Source organism: Pagrus major, chromosome 14 (assembly GCF_040436345.1).
Source record: "Pagrus major chromosome 14, Pma_NU_1.0".
NCBI lineage: Eukaryota > Metazoa > Chordata > Actinopteri > Spariformes > Sparidae > Pagrus > Pagrus major.
In genome coordinates, this window is record NC_133228.1 from 3,861,913 (window position 1) to 3,881,009 (window position 19,097).

At 41.6% G+C, this 19,097-nt stretch overlaps 1 protein-coding gene across 1 annotated transcript; it reads left to right on the forward strand.

The window, feature by feature from the left end:
* Positions 1–6,379: 6,379 nt before the first annotated feature.
* ldhba (lactate dehydrogenase Ba) lies at positions 6,380–18,343 on the forward strand. Its single transcript, XM_073480951.1, has 8 exons — positions 6,380–6,491; positions 12,580–12,716; positions 13,637–13,754; positions 13,861–14,034; positions 14,124–14,297; positions 14,456–14,573; positions 15,893–16,016; positions 17,410–18,343. The coding sequence occupies exons 2-8, from the start codon at positions 12,588–12,590 to the stop codon at positions 17,575–17,577; spliced, it is 1,005 nt and encodes a 334-aa protein (XP_073337052.1). The 5' UTR covers positions 6,380–6,491; positions 12,580–12,587; the 3' UTR covers positions 17,578–18,343.
* The last annotated feature ends 754 nt before the right edge of the window (positions 18,344–19,097 follow it).

Below are 19,097 nucleotides of genomic sequence, written 5' to 3' on the forward strand. Positions count from 1 at the left end.
ACTTGAGTGAGTAAATTCTCACCTTTGAAGAAGTGTTCTCTTCACACATGAATCCTGATTTACATCTCCTGGTATACTGAGGCCCATTGAAATATTCATCTGCCACCATCACCTAAAGTTGCAGCATGATAATACACGGTTCCATGTTGAGAGGATCTGGACCCAGTTGATCATGCATACCCATCAGACATGTAAGCCAATGATCATGTTTGGGATGCTCTGGATCAACACCTGTGTTCCACTTTCTGTCAGTGTAAAGCAACTTTGCACCAAATCTTCTGTGCAGTTTTTTTTATCAAGTAATATAAGCTTCCTGAATGTGAACAGGAGAGTTGCAGTGCACTGAAGAATGACAACATGATCATAAGCATCACATCAGTTGTCACTTGTCAAAATATTTTTAACGAGAGATAATCAGTTTTGACAAGGTGATCTGTGTGGCAACTGGTAATTGTTTTAATTGTAACTTTTTTTTCATTACAAAATGAAACACTGAATGACCCAGCAAGCAGCTGTGGGTGCTGCTCAGGCCCTGTATCAAAGCCTGCTTTCATGACCTTTATTATTTTATCTGATACGGTGCATATGAGTTGGTGTTTTATCAAATTACCAATCTGTGCACCTGGAGTTAGGTCTTATTCCAGAGTAGGAATACTGAACACTGTTGATTCCCTGAGTGGATGTATGATAGATTTAAGCAGCCGAGTGATAACTAACAGGGCTCAGTAGGCTCCCAGTGAATATGGCTTGACAGCAGACTAAGGCCTTGACCACATGTATATGGATATTTTTTTAAGCGGATATTTTCGTCCTCGTTTTTAAAAAAAAAAACTCTGTCCACACCAGAGAAATATCTCTGTCCATACGAAGAGGCAAAACTGAAACCGATCGCCTCTGAAGCCTGCAATGCCATGCCCGGCCGACAGGTGGTGACTAGCAAAATGTAAAATACCACAGAAGAAGAATGTTATGAGCATGCACAGTCAAACGGTCCAGAAGAAGCAGTCAAACGGCGGCAGTTAGGGTAAGAAGTTATGGCGAAGAAAACGAAAATAGAATCTTTTGTGTGAACTGACGATGTAGTGGAGTTGTTGCAACAACGTTACGTTCATGTGTAGAGCTGAGATGAGACCTTAAAGTGCAAAGCACATATAGATAGGCTGGTACATGTCGGTCATTGTTGATGACAACCGTTTTGCTTCAATGCGCATGTGCGAACAGCTTGTCGCTAGGCGCTTGACGTCATCGCGTCAACACCAGCTCCGTTTAACATCACTACACGGATCCACTCAATTGGAAATTTTTTTATTTCTCCACTTTTTTATCCGTTTAAAAGTATCTCCGTTCCTGTGGTTGAGAGGCCCAATTGGACAGAAAAATGTGCGTTTAGGAATATATCGTATTCGTGTAGTCCAGGCCTAAGACTGATCACAGCCTCTGAGGCTGACGGATGTCAGTTTGAAGACAGGGGATACAGTGTGGAGGTGATTTACAGCGGCTCTGACCAGGACTATGACTTCGGGGATGAGAAGACTCTCCCAGATGTAACTACGGGGGCAATCAGACTGTCACCTCTTGAGGTACAAAGTGGTATTATGAGTCAGGCTTCTCAGAACACCCGCTCCACTCCACCTCTGATTGTGTTCTTTATGCTTGACTCAAACTGTGAACTCACACAGTAGCTCTGGTAATGTCTGTTTTGTGTGGTTTATAAACTGTAGTTTTGCAGGTAAACACACCGACCTCTTCAGCTTCTCTCCAGGTCCTCTGCTGCACTTCTTGGAGTCACTCATCCTCTGGAGTCGCTCTTCCAGTGTCTCTGGGCTCGTTAGGTCGAGTGGACAGGCATGCTGCTGACAGGCTGCCCTGCCACTGCTCCACCACCCAGCCTGTCGCTCTACCAGCTCAAGAAATCTGCAGCTGCGAGTCAACAGCCAATCATGGTGGTGTGTTAATCATACATACATACAAAACGCGTTCGGCCCACCGCCTGTTATTGGTGAGCCGATTTTAAGAAACTTTGTTTGAGTCTAACGTTACACAAGCCATGGTTCTGAAGTATTTACGGACATTTGGACCGTCACAAAAGTCTAGCGTAAACTCTGCCAGTGGGTAGGCTACCTCATAACATACATCAATTTCGATTTTCATAGTTTATCAGTCTATGGTTGGGAGGGATGACTTACAAATACTCTGGTGTCTCTGTCCGTATTGAAGACATCACTGGTATTGATCTATTATTTTTCTTCTCTTTCTGTCTTGCCTTTAGGTAGGTTCATGGTTGGTTTGCTTTTGCAGCGCCCCCCATCGTCAGTTGATAGAAGTGACAAAGTAATACTGTTTCACTTTAATTTAATTCGGAGGCTACTAAAATGATTCTCTCTGTGTATGTAGGCTAATAAACCACCGTTATTCCGGTGCTGCTGGTCAGACGATAACACCGGGTATCTTAGCGCAGTACAATATTTTTGCGTCTTTCAAGTAGAGTTATGTTTAGGTAATTATTGGACAACTTTTATGATGTGTACTTCGAAAAAAATACTGAGGTCCGGACCTCGGTGACCTCAATGCTGGGTACGGCCATGGCTGCAGGGATGATGTGTTTTTGTAGGCTAACCAGAAGGTAGCATCATCCTGGTTCCCTTGCCAAAAAGACTATTGGATTTTTCCATTTTGGATTATTGCAGAAAATAAGCATAAATAGATAAATTAATAAATCAAGATAATCTTCACAGATGAACACCACTGTGATGTTTGAAGCATAAATGAAATGTGTAGCAGTAAAAAGCTAATGTTAGGCTATAAACAGACGACATCACAGTCACATGACTTAAACGGCACCACCACTAAGAGTCTTACTGCACAATTACTATACAGGTTTTCTATAAACTGATCAAAGTACAGGTTGTAAAGTCAGAGTTAGAATAGTTTGTAGCTAAAGTGGGCCTGTAAAGACGGACTAGTGAGTAGATGAGTCTCTGTGCTCGCTGTGATGACGGTTATTGTCCCCGACAACCTCTGTAGTCTCATTTAGACACTTGTTAGCAACCGCTAACCGTTTTTAACACACGGAAGAGCTTTATAATTAAACTGTGGGACATTTAATGATGGATTTTATGTTGGAGAACAAAACGTGTAAATATCTTCAGTCTGTGGTAACCACACACCATATTTCACACATTTAACTGAAAACACATTCAACTAACTTATTGAATTGGAGACGAGGGAACCGGATGATTCTGGGTTTTAGGACTCATTACTACACCACTCTATAACTCCACTATTAGACCGCACATAGGCATCTTTGACATCACGTCAACACTGTTGTTTCTGTTTATAATGTTGTTTAGGTTTTAAACTAAAATTCTGTCCACAATGTACATATTGCCCCTTTAAATGACTGAGGCGACTGTGCAAAAAATTCTGCTTTACTCTGTACCTCTGTAAATGGCAAATAAAATCACTTAAAATCAATCCTTATATATGTGTGTGTTCAGTTCTTTGTCCAAAGGGGTCTTCTTCTCTCTCAACTCAACCCTGCAGCCTCAAAAAAGCAGTAAAGCAGTCTGTTTGATCACCACTGAAACAAACATGAAGACTGTTTATGCAGAATACTGTGAGAAATATGTGAGACCGTTGAGGATGAAGGCAGGTCAGAGATAAAGAGACAGAGGGAGGCAGACAGATAAACAGAGAGAGAGAGTGAGGCTGCAGCATAGGGGGCCTTTGTCTTATGTAACAGCCCTTTAGCCCCGCCTTCTTCCACTGGCCAATCTAATCCCTCCATCACTCCTCTCACTCTTCACATGCAATGGCCCCTCACATCACACACACACACACACACACACACACACACACACACACGCACACACACACACACACACAATGGCCTTTGACGCAGCTGAGTGGGCACCTTCAAGGGATCGGCATTCCATTGGATGAAGAGAGGCACGACTGCGGCATCCTATTGGGTACCAGCCTGTATCACCACCACCATCATCATCCTCATCACCATCATGTGTCACATGTGCAGCATCAGCAGGGGGATGCAGGGAACAGCATGTTCTCATGTATGTGCCGCCATACAAAGTGCAATTCATTCACAATGTAAAAATATCCCACCATTTGTTTCTAATGGGTGAAAGTTACATTTATTACATTTATTATTATAATGTACATAAAATATCTAATAAATATCTTAAATCAATACTTTGCACAAAGGGATCATTTGTGAATGAATGAAGGTGAATGTACCAGATCATTAAAGAAATCAGGCACAGGGTGTGAGGCAGGGAAGGAGGACGAGAGACTCTGTGGAGTTGAACACTGTGCCTTTGTTCAGACTTCCTCTTTCTCTGTGACCGAGTGACCGTTGAACGCATAAATCACTTGAGACCAGCCTTAGTGATAAGTGACTGATGGATTATTTGTTATGCAACAGTTAATGTAGGTTACCTGACTATGACAAGGTAAATACAACTCCTCAACTTTTGAAGGAAGATGTGGCTGAAGAGCAGGACATTATTGACATGGTCACAGTCCTTGAGAAGATTTTTTCCCTGGAGTGAGTGAGCAGTGAGCATTTAGACTGAATATATACAGTATGTACAAGGAGCGCACATACATCCAGAGTTAATCATTGTTCTGTGACAATTTTCTGCCCTTAACCTGCAGATGACTTGGTCATATAACATAACGTAGGTCGCATAATACTAATAGGCTCTACCACATGTTCCAGCAGGCTGGACAAAGTCCATCACTAAATTAAGATAAATATTTGATCTTGACACTCTCCCTGAAGGAAAACGAGTGTTTAATTCGCAGGTGAAAGTCCACCTGTGTCCGGGTCTACTCGGATAAGGAGTGAACACACCTGTGGAGTTAACAGTGAGGGAAACTGCCTCTGTACAGCCGCCTTACTACAAAGAACTCAACTGAAAGATTAGAGAGCTGAGCATTGAATTGTGTCTTCTATAGTGTCTGATCATCGTTAGTGGAAAACATCTCCAGAACCTTTACTTAAGTATGACACGAAACTTCATAACAAGTTATATAGTAAATATATGGAAGAGTGACTGTAGCTGATAGATAAATGTGGAAAAATACAAATATTTTCCTCTGTAATGCACTAAATAACAAAATATTGGAAATACTCAAGCAAAGTAGTTCCTCAAAACTGTAGTGAAGTCAAGTTCTTGATTAAATGTACATGGTTATACTGCTCATCATCAGTACCAGTCAGAAATACAACCATGGTGAAGAGACGTTATCATATTTTCATACTTTTATTTGTCCTTGTAATAAATGTGACTTAATAGGTAATGAGACTCTGATAACTCCTTCTAAGATGTTTATTAATACTGACATTTGTTAATAAGACTATATAAGTATCAATAATCACAAACACATTTATTGTTAGATCATGAGACATTTATGAGCACTAACAGAAACCTAACAGACTGCTTAAGAACGTTCATAAAAGCCCTACGAGTTTCTGATCATTTGCTGTGCATGAGGACAAAAACAGAGCTGTGTATGAGCAGGCTGGTAAAGTTTAACGAATGTTAATAAGTGCATTTTAAGGATTTACTCTGTAATCTCAGTGAAGCATTGCTCTCACTTTAGATCCAGTAGCTTCAAAAAGCATCATTCATTGATAAGTCCAGCGTTGATTACTAATAAATACATAATAAAGCATGTGCTATGGTTAATAAAGCAACTTAGTTACGGTTTAACAACATAATAAGTTAGTAAAGTCAATAAATGTGCCTTTTATTAATGATCTTATGTGTCTAGTAACTGTTAACAAGTGCTTATAAATGTCTTCTAACAATAAACGTGTTTATGGTGCTATCATTAACACTTTATCACCTATTAACTAATGCTTATTACAAGGATGTTAATATAAAGCATTGCAGTTTTGGTCATCACACATGTATTTGAATGTGGTTGGAGGACTCTGGGAGGGGACAGCTGTGAGAGTGGACAGGTTCTGTGGGTCCAGTTCATACTGGGTCTCTCCTCAGCAGCACACTGAGAGCAGTGTTAGCTACATTAGCTCAGCATCACTGCCACATTAATGAGTAAATGTTTATGGTTTGGGGTGCACATTAGGAAATGAGCTCTCTGATGCATAAGGATACTACAGCAGCTACATCCTGCATGGCTGCTGTTCATGTGTCCTCATGGCTGCTGTGAGAGAGAGGGACGCAGATGAGTTACAGGCTAGCATGTAATCTGCAGCTGCACATGCCTCACCTTCCTCAGCAGACATGTATGTACAGTAGGCTCCTCACGACAGCTGGGCATTCTACTCCGTACCCCTCCTCACACGTGAAGCGAGCCTCCCCCCTCCTCCTCCCCCCTCCTCCTCCTCCTCCTCGCTGCTAACTGTTCAGCTCCACTCTGCCTGTTCTCCATCTCTGTGCCAGCCGCCGCACCGTCTCCTCCACCGGACCAGAGTCTCGACATTTAGAAGCAGCTGTGAAAATGTAGGTATTGTGCTCATGTTTAAAATGCTATCAGTGTGTGTGTGTGTGTGTGTGTGTGTGTGTGTGTGTGTGTGTGTGTGTGTGTGTGTGCTGCGTGCTGACCGCCGGAGCTGTAATGGATGCTGTGAGTTGAGGTGCCGCTGCAGACTCACTTTAATTACAGCCGAGCGCCATTTACTGTTAATGGGCTTCTGACCCGGGAAAGTGCCGGAGCTCAGCTCCGCTCTCTGATAATACTGTCGGGTTATTGTTGGACATTGTGTGTAATGTGTGTAATGTATAAGTGTGTTGGTGTGTGTGTGTGTGTGTGTGTGTGACGGGGGGTCTGTGTGGAACATGTCCTCCATCGTGTCGCAGACAGGAAACGTGAACTCGCAGTGAACTTGAACTCTCAGTTCTGCCTGTGAAGCGACAGAAGCTGCTTTACTTTCATATTATATTTGATACGTGTTGTGTTGAAGCTGAGCACAGTGTGTGTCAGCAGCAGCACAGTGTGTGTCAGCACCAGCACAGTGAGGGGCTCGGGGCTCGGCACGGCTCAGGCCCGGCTCTTACATAACCTCCATTGTACCAGACTCAAAGGAGACATGGGACAAAAGCTGCTGGTCACCTCACTGGGACCAGGCAGCATGAGGCTGGGCAGGCCGGTGTCCGGACTCATGGGCTCAGTTATATGAGCAGTATGGTGGTGAGAGATGGATTCCAGGAGGCTAACACGGGGCATTGTGTTGTTCAGCAGTCCTATTGTCTCCTGAGAGGTCCTGGACTGTCCTGGACCTTTTATAGAGCCATGAGGGGGGACAATCTCTGGACGAGAACCACCTCCCCCTGCCCCTGTTTGAGTACCAGTGCCAGTTTGACCTTGATGTGGACTGATATGTGTCCCAGCAGGCTGGATATCAGAGGACAGCAGGCTTTGTTCTGTCTGCAGGCTGATAGCTGAGGCCCAGGACCTTCAGGGGGCTGTTGTGATCACGGGGTGTCCTGAACAGGTGGCCTGATGCCATCTTCTGTCTCATTATATAACTCTCTCTAAGGCACCACTATCCCACCACAGTCAGCTGTGTAGATGTATTATATATAACACTATATGAGTCTGCTGTCATAGATGAGTGACATACAGTCAGACAGCCCTGGTGTCACTTGTTCACCGAGCCCCATTTGTGTGTGAGCGGTGCCTCGTTGTGTCGACCCGTTTTAGAAGTGAACCTGACCTTGATATGGTTTGAATGTTACTGTTGCTGCTGCTCGTTTGCTGATCAGTGTGTGTGTTTCACTCGTGCACAATATGAACGTACGGCTTACTCACCACTTATTTTTGTCTTTTGCTTGAATGATTTTGTGCCTCTGTCTCTTTGAATAACTGCAGGTCAGTTTGACCTCTATAATAAAAAGCTGTGGTCCTGTTGATATTGAAACGTGTTGACAGAAAAGCACATGATCAGAGCTGTGCAGCAGGAAGTTTAACTCTGAAGGACGAAACCAACTTGTGACACACAAAGGCAGAAGTAGTAATAGACTGGCTGTGTGTGTGTGTATGTATGTAGCTGTACGTTGTTGATTATACATTTTGTAAAGACTTTATTGATGTTTTCTCACCCAGACTTAATGTGTTTCCTAAGTATCATGCATAATTGGCATTTACCACTAAAAAAAGGTGAATGAAAAAAAGATGAAGGAAGGGAAATTGTAAAATGAGAGAATAGAGCCATCAGACGGAGGGAGGGTATTTGCAGTGTGAGGTGTGTGTTGCAGGTGTGTTCATTGTGGATATTTCAGTGTGGCCCTCGTGCAGGGAGAAGTTGATGTAGCATGACTGTGTGTGCTTTAAGTTTGCATTCTTCAGTTTATTGCTGCGAATGGCTCAGGCTGTATGACCTCAAATTTATATGACGGTATAATCTGAAATGTGGACAGTAACAGTGTTCATCACTGTATACTTCATTTTCATAAAATGTCAATATAAATGCTTGTGAAGGAGTAAAACACTGGTATGGCCACTGCAGAGCAGCTATTACTGTACTCTTAACTGTATTACTAGGACATAGTTCACATAGAACAGGATATATTTTAATAACATGTATTAAGCAAACATGCAATAATAAAAAGAAACATTTACAAAACCATTCCTCAAGAACACTTTCATGAAATACAATAAAATCAAGCTGCACAAAACTAAGAGTTGACTGAGGGTACAGCAGGACACTCAAACACAATGAAACACCTCAAACACCTCAAAATGTTACATCAGTCCAAAGTAACTTCTTCAGTTACAGTACTCTCAGTGTGCAGGCTTACTTGGCCTCATTGCTTGTTGTGGCCTTAAATACAATAACATCCATGCAAAATGAGGTGCTGTACCAGTGAGCACAGTCGGGTCAAGTTCAATCTGTATGGCAAATTTGGTTATAATATTTATATAATAAACTTTCTATACCGCCCACCCCGAGCTCAGGCCAGTCTTACATCCAGCTCATCCACAGGCTCCTCACTACATTTACAATAATGACATGAAGCTATCAGTGTGGCAAACACATTGAAATGTTCCTTTCAAGACATTAATCAGTCACCTGAGGATTTTGCAGAGCTTTTTGTTATTATTTAAAATAACTCTGAAGTTGTATCAGTTTTATAAAAAGAGCTCATTTAATTGTTTGGTGTCATTTTAAAATAAATGATTAAAACTTTGAACTCTTTTGCAGCTTTAGCATTAGTAAAACTGTGAAGAGCTTAAGGTAAAGATAAAGATACGCAACATTATCGTGTCATTTCTCTTAATTACAGCTGTGTAAAACTACTGTTCTTAAAGATTCTCAAAGTTTTTAATAGTTGCAGATGGTTTAACTAAAAAAACAAATAGCTTATTATCACAGCATGTTGGAAACACAAGTGAAAAAATCTGATCATTTAAAAAACTGCTAAAAAGTATCAAATGTATGAATGAGTTTATGAATGTTTAACGATAACGGCTTATTTGACAAAGCTTGAGAGGGATGTCAAATCAATTTTATTTGTATAGCGCCAGTTCACAACAAAGGTTATCTCATGACCCTTTTCAAATTGAGCAGGTCTAGACTAGACTCTTCCATCAATTTATTTACAGAGACCCAACATTTCCCCCATGAGTAAGCACTTGGCAACATCGGCGAGAAAAGACTGCCTTTAACAGGCAGAAACCTCGAGCAGAACCGGTCTCAATGGGGGGCAGCCATCTGCCTAGACCGGCTTGATGGGGGGCAGGTGCTGCCTGAGAGGACAAGCTGCAGGGGCACAACTTGTTTATGGAGACTGAGTTTCATTTCATTCAAGTGATGTTTTTATGTAGAAAACTGCTGTGATTTGTAGAAATGCAAAGCTTTCTTCCAGGATGTCCTGTGTGGTACAGTGTTATAAACAGATAGATAGAGTGACTGTTGCAGCTTTCATATCTTGGGACAAGATGTTCTGTATCTGTCAATATAATCTTTGGTTCATCATCATTGTTCCTGACGGGATGAGCTGCTGGACTGTGTGATCATCTTGGATGTATTAAACCATACATAATGAATCCAAACATTTCATTCAGTCCATTAATGACTGTTCAGCCATGAGCACATACATCCATTTAGTTTCCTGTCCCAAATATTACATGATGGCCTGTTCAGGATTATTTGAGCTGACCGTGATCATTTAGCATAATTGTTAGACTCCACAGTCAAGGCAATGTTTAGCCAGTGATAGACAAAACATAGAAAGTGACTGTGGTGTGTTTCTTCCAGCTGGGTTGAGGCAAACTGACTACCAGGCACAAGGTTCCAATGTCAGGAGGAAAACAAGATGTTCAGACCTGACTGCAGTGGGCAGATTCTTTAGTCTCAGCTCCTGTAACATCTTAGTTCTTGCTTTCCAAAGCAAAATGATGAAATAGAGGGGCCTATGACAGGTCTGTTGATTCACAGCAGTCTCTACATGTGCAGCAGTGCTTCTGATAGCTCTGTGCTAAGTGACAAACAGTCTGTTTAAGCCCAGTTTACAGTTGTTTTGCAGGATGGTTGACATGTACATTATATACTTGCCTGCTGTTTTTTTAGGGATGCACAACATATATCGGCCTGATATATTACCAGCCCAATATCGGGAAGTTTATGTCATCGGCTATTCATTATTACTGGGGAAATTCTAGCCCACAAATAGAGCTGATGATATGAGGCCAAATTGCTTTCATTGACTTAATAAGTGCAACATTTACAAAATCTGAATCTGAAATCTTGAAAGCTGATTTGCAATCCACCAAGAAAAACACAGAAGAAGAAGAACAACGGCAGCAACAAGTGCAAACTGCTGCACCTGAGCAGAGTCACGCAGTGTCAAACATGTGGTCGCTGCTGTGGAAGCTTTTTTTTACAGTTATAATGGAAAACATTACATTTGCAGTCTGCAAATACATGTTCTGCAAGAGAGAAGGGAAAAAGTCTAAAATACATTTTAAATGTACAATATGTAACTTCTGCTGCTGGGGTCAACCAACGGGAGGAGAGTTCACAGATTACTTTTAAACTTCTGGGATTAAATAGTGCATTGATCTCCACTGTGTTTTCAGGTGTGTATGTTCTGTAATGTCAGTCATGAACAACATTACAGAAAGGACAGGGGGGAGAAGAGAGGGGCAGAGCCTCTGCTGACTTCACAGAGAGCTGACCTGAATTTAAGCACACAGACACTGAAGATGTTTTTCTTGGTTTTATAACAACTTCCCAGGGTGTCACTCGTCTTCAGTTTTACTGTCATCACGCAAATATCAGCATTCATTATTTCTGCACAGTTCACACTCACTGTGTGCTCCTACAACACGTTTCTCCTGGGATGATTCGAATGCATTATGTGACCAGAGCTTGAAGAGAGTCCACTAAAATCCACTTCAGTATTCAACATAATGATTTAGTAATACTGTGCATAGTAACTCGCAATTTATACAGCAATTCTTGGTGGCCACATGTAGAATAGAAAAAAACATTAGAAATTGTTAATACTTTTGAATTGAAAAATATTTTACGCATCATTATAAAACTATGGTGGCAAAATCAGGCCTTGGCGGTACACCAGAGTATCAGTGTTCAATGGGAAACACTGGAATGTATTTCATTATTGTGGTACCAGTATTCATTGTGAAATAATGAGTAAAAAGTAACATTTGTCAGTTCTGCTAGTGGCTTTATCAGCTCTCATTGAGGCTCTCAATCAACCGACTGGTGTCAGAGGATGACACCATAAGCAATGATAACTACAGTCAATGTGACACATACAGCACAGACTGCTGCAGGGATGGTGTGATAATGGACATGATAACTTGCACAAACCTGATTAGACTTCAGTATTTAAAATGGACACTGAGCTTTAGTCAGGCGTCACTTGTTTTTGGGTTTGATTCCTGCACTTGGACACTGTCATGATGTCTCGCTTCTTGGTGCCCATCCGCTCATCCTCCTGTAAGTGTTTGTGACATACAGTCCTGGGGTTTAACTCTAACTGCTTGCATTTCTGTTATTAGCCAGGAGTGTTGTGTTGTGTTGTGTTGTGTTGTGTTGTGTTGTGTTGTGTTGTTGGTTGGGGACTATTTTGTCATCTTTTACACTTTGACTGATTCCCTAATGAAGACAATTGTGTTCTGCAGAGCTACTTGCTTTGTTTTATGTTTCCTACTGTTCATCAGCTTTGAAGCAATGATTTAATAAGTTGATTGACAGAAAATGAACTGAACGTACCACAAGGAGTTTTTAATTGAAACATTCTCAATACTGATGCCTCTATATGACCTACATAAGATATCAAGATCCACTGTGAGAAGATCGGCTGTTTCTGTATATGCATGTACTAGTTAGAGCAAGACTTTTATGACGAGGTGGTGCTCATACCCCTTTCGTCCACAGGGGCCGCCAGAATCAAGAAAAATTAAGTTCTTTTAAATTGAGTCATAAATTGAATGAATGACCAGTTTAGTCATTCAGGTCTAGTTTAGTCATTCAGGTCTAGTCTCGTCCTAGTTCCTGTCTGAGCTGCTGTGCCGTGGGACCTGCTCACCAGGACATGTCCTCTCTGTGTCTCCCTGCAGCTGCAATCATGTCCTCAGTGCTGCAGAAGCTCATCAGCCCTCTGGCCAGCAGCCCTGCTGAGCCTCCCAGGAACAAGGTGACGGTGGTCGGGGTGGGTCAGGTGGGCATGGCCTGCGCCATCAGCATCCTGCTGCGGGTAAGACACAGCCACAGGTTGAGCCTAAGCTTTCTGACAAAAGAGAAAAAGATAAGAGCCCGTACAAGACTATAATGTCTCACGTGTAAACTACATGTGTAACAGAATGTATCTCACCAATACCCAACACTTACATCAATGGCCACAGATTCTATATCATATATATATATATATCAAAATATTAGAAAAATAGCCATTTTCATATATGTCTAGTATATTGTTACAGAGAGATACTTTAGACTGTAAATGCTGATAATTGAGATAAATAGTTGTCTGTATTAAATTGTGATGTGGTCAGAGTACATGTCATGAAAAAATGTTTATGTCTGAATAAAATATCATCTGACATTTTAAGATAATGTCATTTTCAAATATTTGACATTCTATTTTCTGTGTGGGCTACATATTTGTAAATCATGTACAATATATATAGCTCTATTGTTTAACAATGAGTGATTCAAATCATATATTGTATGTCATACATGTTTATTCATGTCAGAGATATTGTATTGATACACAGTACTACAAAGTATGTTCAACAACATGTATTATAAATGCATTTATACCATAAGATTGTAAGTTTACAAAACTACATTATCATTTTGGCTACATATGAGCAGATGTAGTTTTTATGTACTGTGTGTAAAAAAACAATATTTAATCCAAATGTATCCCTGTATATGATAACACATAGTCTTTGATATTTAATATACATATACTGTATGTTCATATATAGCATGGAGCGCAATCAGGATTTTTTATATTTTGAAATGATTTGAAAGTGTATTTCATATTTGTGTGCATGATGTATGACAATATTAGATGTAGAAAATAAAAAGTAGCATCATTAGCATGGAAATTAAGATAAGAAACTGAGAATCCTCCAGATAAACTGGGTTTTATATTGTGAATGTGAACAGGACCTGTGTGATGAGCTGGCTCTGGTGGATGTGATGGAGGATCGTCTCAAGGGAGAGATGATGGACCTGCAGCACGGCAGCCTCTTCCTCAAGACCTCCAAGATAGTTGCTGACAAAGGTAAGGACCTCCAGCTTACACACAGCTGCACTGTACATGAGAATGAGAGAAACCTCTCCAACATCACTCAGCAGATCTTGTTTCACACTCTGTCCTCCTCCTCCAGACTACGCAGTGACAGCCAACTCTCGCCTGGTCGTGGTGACGGCCGGTGTTCGCCAGCAGGAAGGAGAGAGCCGCCTCAACCTGGTGCAGAGGAACGTCAACGTCTTCAAGTCCATCATCCCCCAGATCATTAAGTACAGCCCCAACTGCACTCTCATCGTTGTCTCCAACCCTGGTGAATACACCAACACACACATGATCATCTGGGTTTGTTTGCATGTATGTTGCATATCAATGAGCCCTGGTTGTAACACACCTCCACAGTGGATGTGCTGACCTACGTGACCTGGAAACTGAGCGGCCTGCCCAAGCACCGTGTCATCGGCAGCGGCACCAACCTGGACTCAGCCCGCTTCCGCTACCTGATGGCCGAACGCCTCGGCATCCACGCAACCTCTTTTAACGGCTGGGTGCTGGGAGAGCACGGAGACACCAGTGGTGGGTACTCGTAGGGATCAGACTCAGTTAACAATGATAGGAAAACCTGTCAGATATGTTGTCCGTCCAGCATCATCAGGGTAGTGATGTTAAAGGTGATGTTACTTTCAAATCAAACAAAGTGCAGTGTAGACTGTGTTTGTGTGTTTCTATTTCAGTGCCGGTGTGGAGCGGTGCTAACGTAGCAGGGGTCAACCTGCAGAAGCTGAATCCTGACATCGGCACTGATGCTGATAAGGAACAGTGGAAGGCCACACACAAGGCGGTCGTGGACAGGTACTGTGAGTGAATGTGAGAGAGAGGCAAGAAGTGTGTGGAAATATCTCCTCTAAATCTTTAATGTCGGGCACATTTAGGTGTCATTAATTTTGAGTAACTGCTGATGATCCAGTTCAACGTCCAGAATACTGGACTAATGTCAGCACAAAGATATGTGGAAAGAGCCACAGCCCTGACATGATTTCATCTGTGACTCAGTACAATCTGTCATGGAGGGTTTCTTCAGTGTTTTTTCTAAAAAGGTGCATTGTGTTCCTAGATTCACTATCCATACTCTGAGATCAATAAGTAACTTCTAGAGCACTTGTTATTAGAATTTAAACAAGGGTTGTTCCAGTACCGATCCCTGAAATGTCTCCTATCCTGCCTAAAATGCTGAAAAGTGAAGTATGATAAGGAATACTCTTTACTTTAGAAATAGTTTGACAAAACACAAACTTATGCTCCACTTACTGACTTTTTCTGGAGCTTCCAACTATATTACACAATCTTCAGGGTAAGTCAAAAACTCTGTTGGTTTTGTCGCTATTTTTAAAGCCTCCAGCAGCTGAATTCTTCCTTCTTGCAGCTAAACTCTCTGGTCAGATAGTATTAGCCAACACCCTTCTTACAGCAGGGACTTGTGTTTATTGTTAAGCTCTCCGTCATATGACCTCTCATCAGTTTACATACCTTTGAGAGAGGAGGAGACACGTACAAGTACAAATCCTTTCTATGTAGGTTAGTTTATCTGGAATGATCCAGTTGTTTTTCTTGGCATAACTCCAGGAGACACAGCCAGAGATTTGAGCTGGAAGCCTGTAGTTTTATCTCTCAGAGCACACTGCATCCTGCCACGGTGGTTCAATAGAGACAAGAACATTAAATCTGGTGATAACTGCTATCATGTACATGAACACTGATTCTCAGTGTCTTTATTTAACATTGTCTGAGAGTGCGTCTGTAATCTGAGCCATGAGTGATTACAGTTTTAGTTCAAGTGGTCTCAGTGGGAATATAACCTCCAACCCTGGTACTGTTAATGCAACTTTCACGAGCTCAGGCTAATGTGCATTAAAGACAACGACTCAATTATGTTAAGCATTGTACTCTGAAGACCGATCAGCAGTCTGTGTCAACCTAAATGGCTCAGGCATCATTTATTGTCCATTTTACCTGTGTAATGATGTTTGTATTACTTTAAGATGTATTTATGATAAATATTCTAACATCACTTGAAGATACAGACTGTGAAGTAATTATTGAAAATGTGACTGTTAATAATTATAATTAATGGCGTGTCAGTGTACAGTAACAGAGTGCTGCTTGTGTCTCAGTGCCTACGAGGTGATCAAGCTGAAGGGCTACACCAACTGGGCCATCGGTCTGAGTGTGGCCGACCTGACTGAGAGCATCATCAAGAACATGAGCCGCGTCCATCCTGTGTCCACCATGGTCAAGGTCTGAGGCAAACACACACTCACACACACACACACACACACACACACACACACACACACAAACACACAAACACACACACACACACACACACAGACACACACACACACACACACACACACACACACACACACACACACACACACACACACACACACACACAAACCCTTTCAGCAGTTATTTCTTTCTTTCTTTCAAATGATCACCTTCTTATGTACTCCTCACCATTTCTTCTCTTTGTTGTCACCCAAGGTGTTCAGCTACAATGGCTTTCCATGGAGTACATACATCCATTAGAGCCCATCAGTCCCCTTTTATTGAATCAATTGAATCAAGCCTAATCCAACATCAAACATATTTCATCAGCTAGATCCAGATTTTTCTTTGGATCTGTATTAAATTGTACTCAAACATACCAGCCACCTAAATGCGCCAGAAAGTGAGAAAGAATTCATGGATCTGTCCCTTTATCCAGATCTACACCAAAAGTTAATAAGATGTATTCTGTGCTGAGACCCATTCTCCATCCAAGTGTCATGGAAATCTGTTGGGTAGTTTTTATGTAATCCTGCTGACAAACCAACCAACAGAAACAGTGAAAACCAAACCTCCTTGGTGGAAGTGAGAATCTTTGCCATTCTGACGTGCTGTCTCAGTGACAGTAGCAGGTCTGGTACCTCATGCCTGTGCTCACAGACAGTATCTGGCAACCTGCACTGCAGATAGATGAAGACCCTGCGAAGGAGTGCTGGCTGATGGATCACATTTGTCTGGAAAGACTCCACAAACACTCACATTTTTAATACCTAAACAAATGAAACACGACATGTTCATCACCCAGTAGTTATTGTAGAGATGTTGGTAGCAGAAAATAAGTCAGTCATTTAGAGTTTCATGATGGACAGACAGATTTATTTGCTGATAAAGTAACTGTTCCCTGCTGCTAAATGTAGCTTTCATTAGCTGGTTAGCTCAGTTAGACATGCAGGTAGCAGTGCTATTCGCTGACTGCCTGGTCTGGCAGCTCAGAGCACAGGGCAGTGTTGGTGTTCACACAGGAGCGTACAGTCAGCAGCAATTATGTTAGTAAGAAGTCAGGCTCAGCTATCTGTCCATCAGGATCTGTACACCACACAGAGCTGAGGCAGAGAAAAAACACAGTGAAAATATTTTCTCCATAAGATATGATCTGTGTCAGGGTCCTGATTGCTGTCAATCAACTCGGTATGGCCTTTCAAAAAATACAGATTTTTGCATTGGTTTGCTTTTCACTTCAGCCTGCACTTAACACCACAGCCTTTAAATGCTCATATACTCTGTTATTGTTATGCTTTTTGTTCGTATATTTGGTAGAGCCTCCTCACCTAACTGTGTATATGTGTCTGTGTTTCTGCAGGACATGTATGGTATTGGTGAGGAGGTCTTCCTGTCTCTGCCCTGCGTGCTGAACAGCACCGGTGTGAGCAGCGTAGTCAACATGACCCTGACGGACGACGAGGTGTCCCAGCTGAGGAAGAGCGCCGACACTCTGTGGGGCATCCAGAAGGACCTGAAGGACATCTGAACACACCCGTACACATAACACACAGCCATGATGCAGAGAAGCCTGTCGACACGCACACACTCCTTTTCTAACGCCCCCCCTCTCTCTTAGACTGTATGGCTCTTATTTTGAAGGACAATACCAGTGTTTTTTTTTAAATGTATGTCACACTGCTTGATTTGTTTTCATATCAGTGCTGCATCATGTCACCATCTACTTCCTGTCAATCACCCGACACCTTGAAGTGTAGAAAACACTGGTATGCTCCTTTAGAAAATAAGCACATCTGCTCCCCAACAGCTTGTAGGCTGAAGTTGCTGTGTACCTGTGTTGTGTTAGGAGATGTAGGCTGACCTGTGTTAGTGTACTCTTTATGGATTCTTGTGTTTAAGCTGTTTGGATCACGATCAAACAACCCTCAGAGAGCCAAAGTTTCACTATCCTCCTCCACCACTTACTTTACTGAGTCCAACTGTAGTTCCCCTGCAGAGCAAGAACCCAAAAATCCTCAAGGACACTGTTTTCCTCCTGCCTTGATCAAAATGTGGTACTCTACAGTCTGTCTGGCACTCAGCCGACTGCACACTTAGGTCAAATTGTGACATTGTGAGTTTCATGGTGGATTTTCTTCACCTCAGTGTTAACAAAGGGAGAGGAGCAGCAGGGAAAAGTGGAAACGTCCAGCTCCAGTTGTTTTTTCAACAGTTGTGACTATCTGACCTTGTGTTGTAAACTGTGTTGGAAACACCAATGTGTAACTGAATAAATTTGAACGCCATGAAGGATAGTGTGTGTGTGACAGTGTTTTATTTTATACTCACCTTTTGTTCCTGATGACACCTGTTAACAGATGAATCATTTGTTCATTCATGTTTATATGGGAGGAACAGACTCCTCCATCTACAGAGAGCAGTACAACTACTATTCATTTGAATTATCTATAAGATGAATTGATTCTAAGTGTTGTGGACAGGTGTTGTAAATTAGAATCTTGCTATGACCACCCAGGTTAGTGCATCTGGTGCTTGTACATGGAGGTATGTAGCAGCACAGATGTTCATGTCAAATAAATGAACTAAACTAAAAGAACACTGCAATACAACAGTCATAACCTCTGTTACTGAGATGGTTGACGAGAATCATCACCCCTTTAACTACTTCTTCCCAGTGAAGTACAACAATATGATTTCTGTACCTAATGTGATTACAACATACAAATATATCAGAGTTAAAATAATGTTGGTTATCAGATCCCCGCTCAGAAATCAGTCTAATTAAGACTGTAAAGGTACAAACATGTGAGCAAAGACGTTTACCTGAAGGAGATGATCCACCACTGATGAAATACACTGTGAACTCCTTCCTTTCAAATGTTTCATTTTAAATGACAGTGATGTGGCATTTGAGTCATCAAGTTTATGAGATTTATTATCAATAACACATAACTGAGTTTAAATGTCACATTTAGTCTGTCTTTTATTTAAATATCATACTCTTAATGGATGACTTTCACATTTACAAGCACAATTTTCAAAGTCTTT

Excerpts from the sequence above, each read along its gene's own strand:
- ldhba (XM_073480951.1), top strand. The coding sequence starts at position 12,588 with ATGTCCTCAGTGCTGCAGAAGCTCATCAGCCCTCTGGCCAGCAGCCCT. Across the intron at positions 12,717-13,636 it reads CCATCAGCATCCTGCTGCGG|GACCTGTGTGATGAGCTGGC; the intron begins GTAAGACACAGC and ends GAATGTGAACAG. Across the intron at positions 14,035-14,123 it reads CATCGTTGTCTCCAACCCTG|TGGATGTGCTGACCTACGTG; the intron begins GTGAATACACCA and ends ACACCTCCACAG.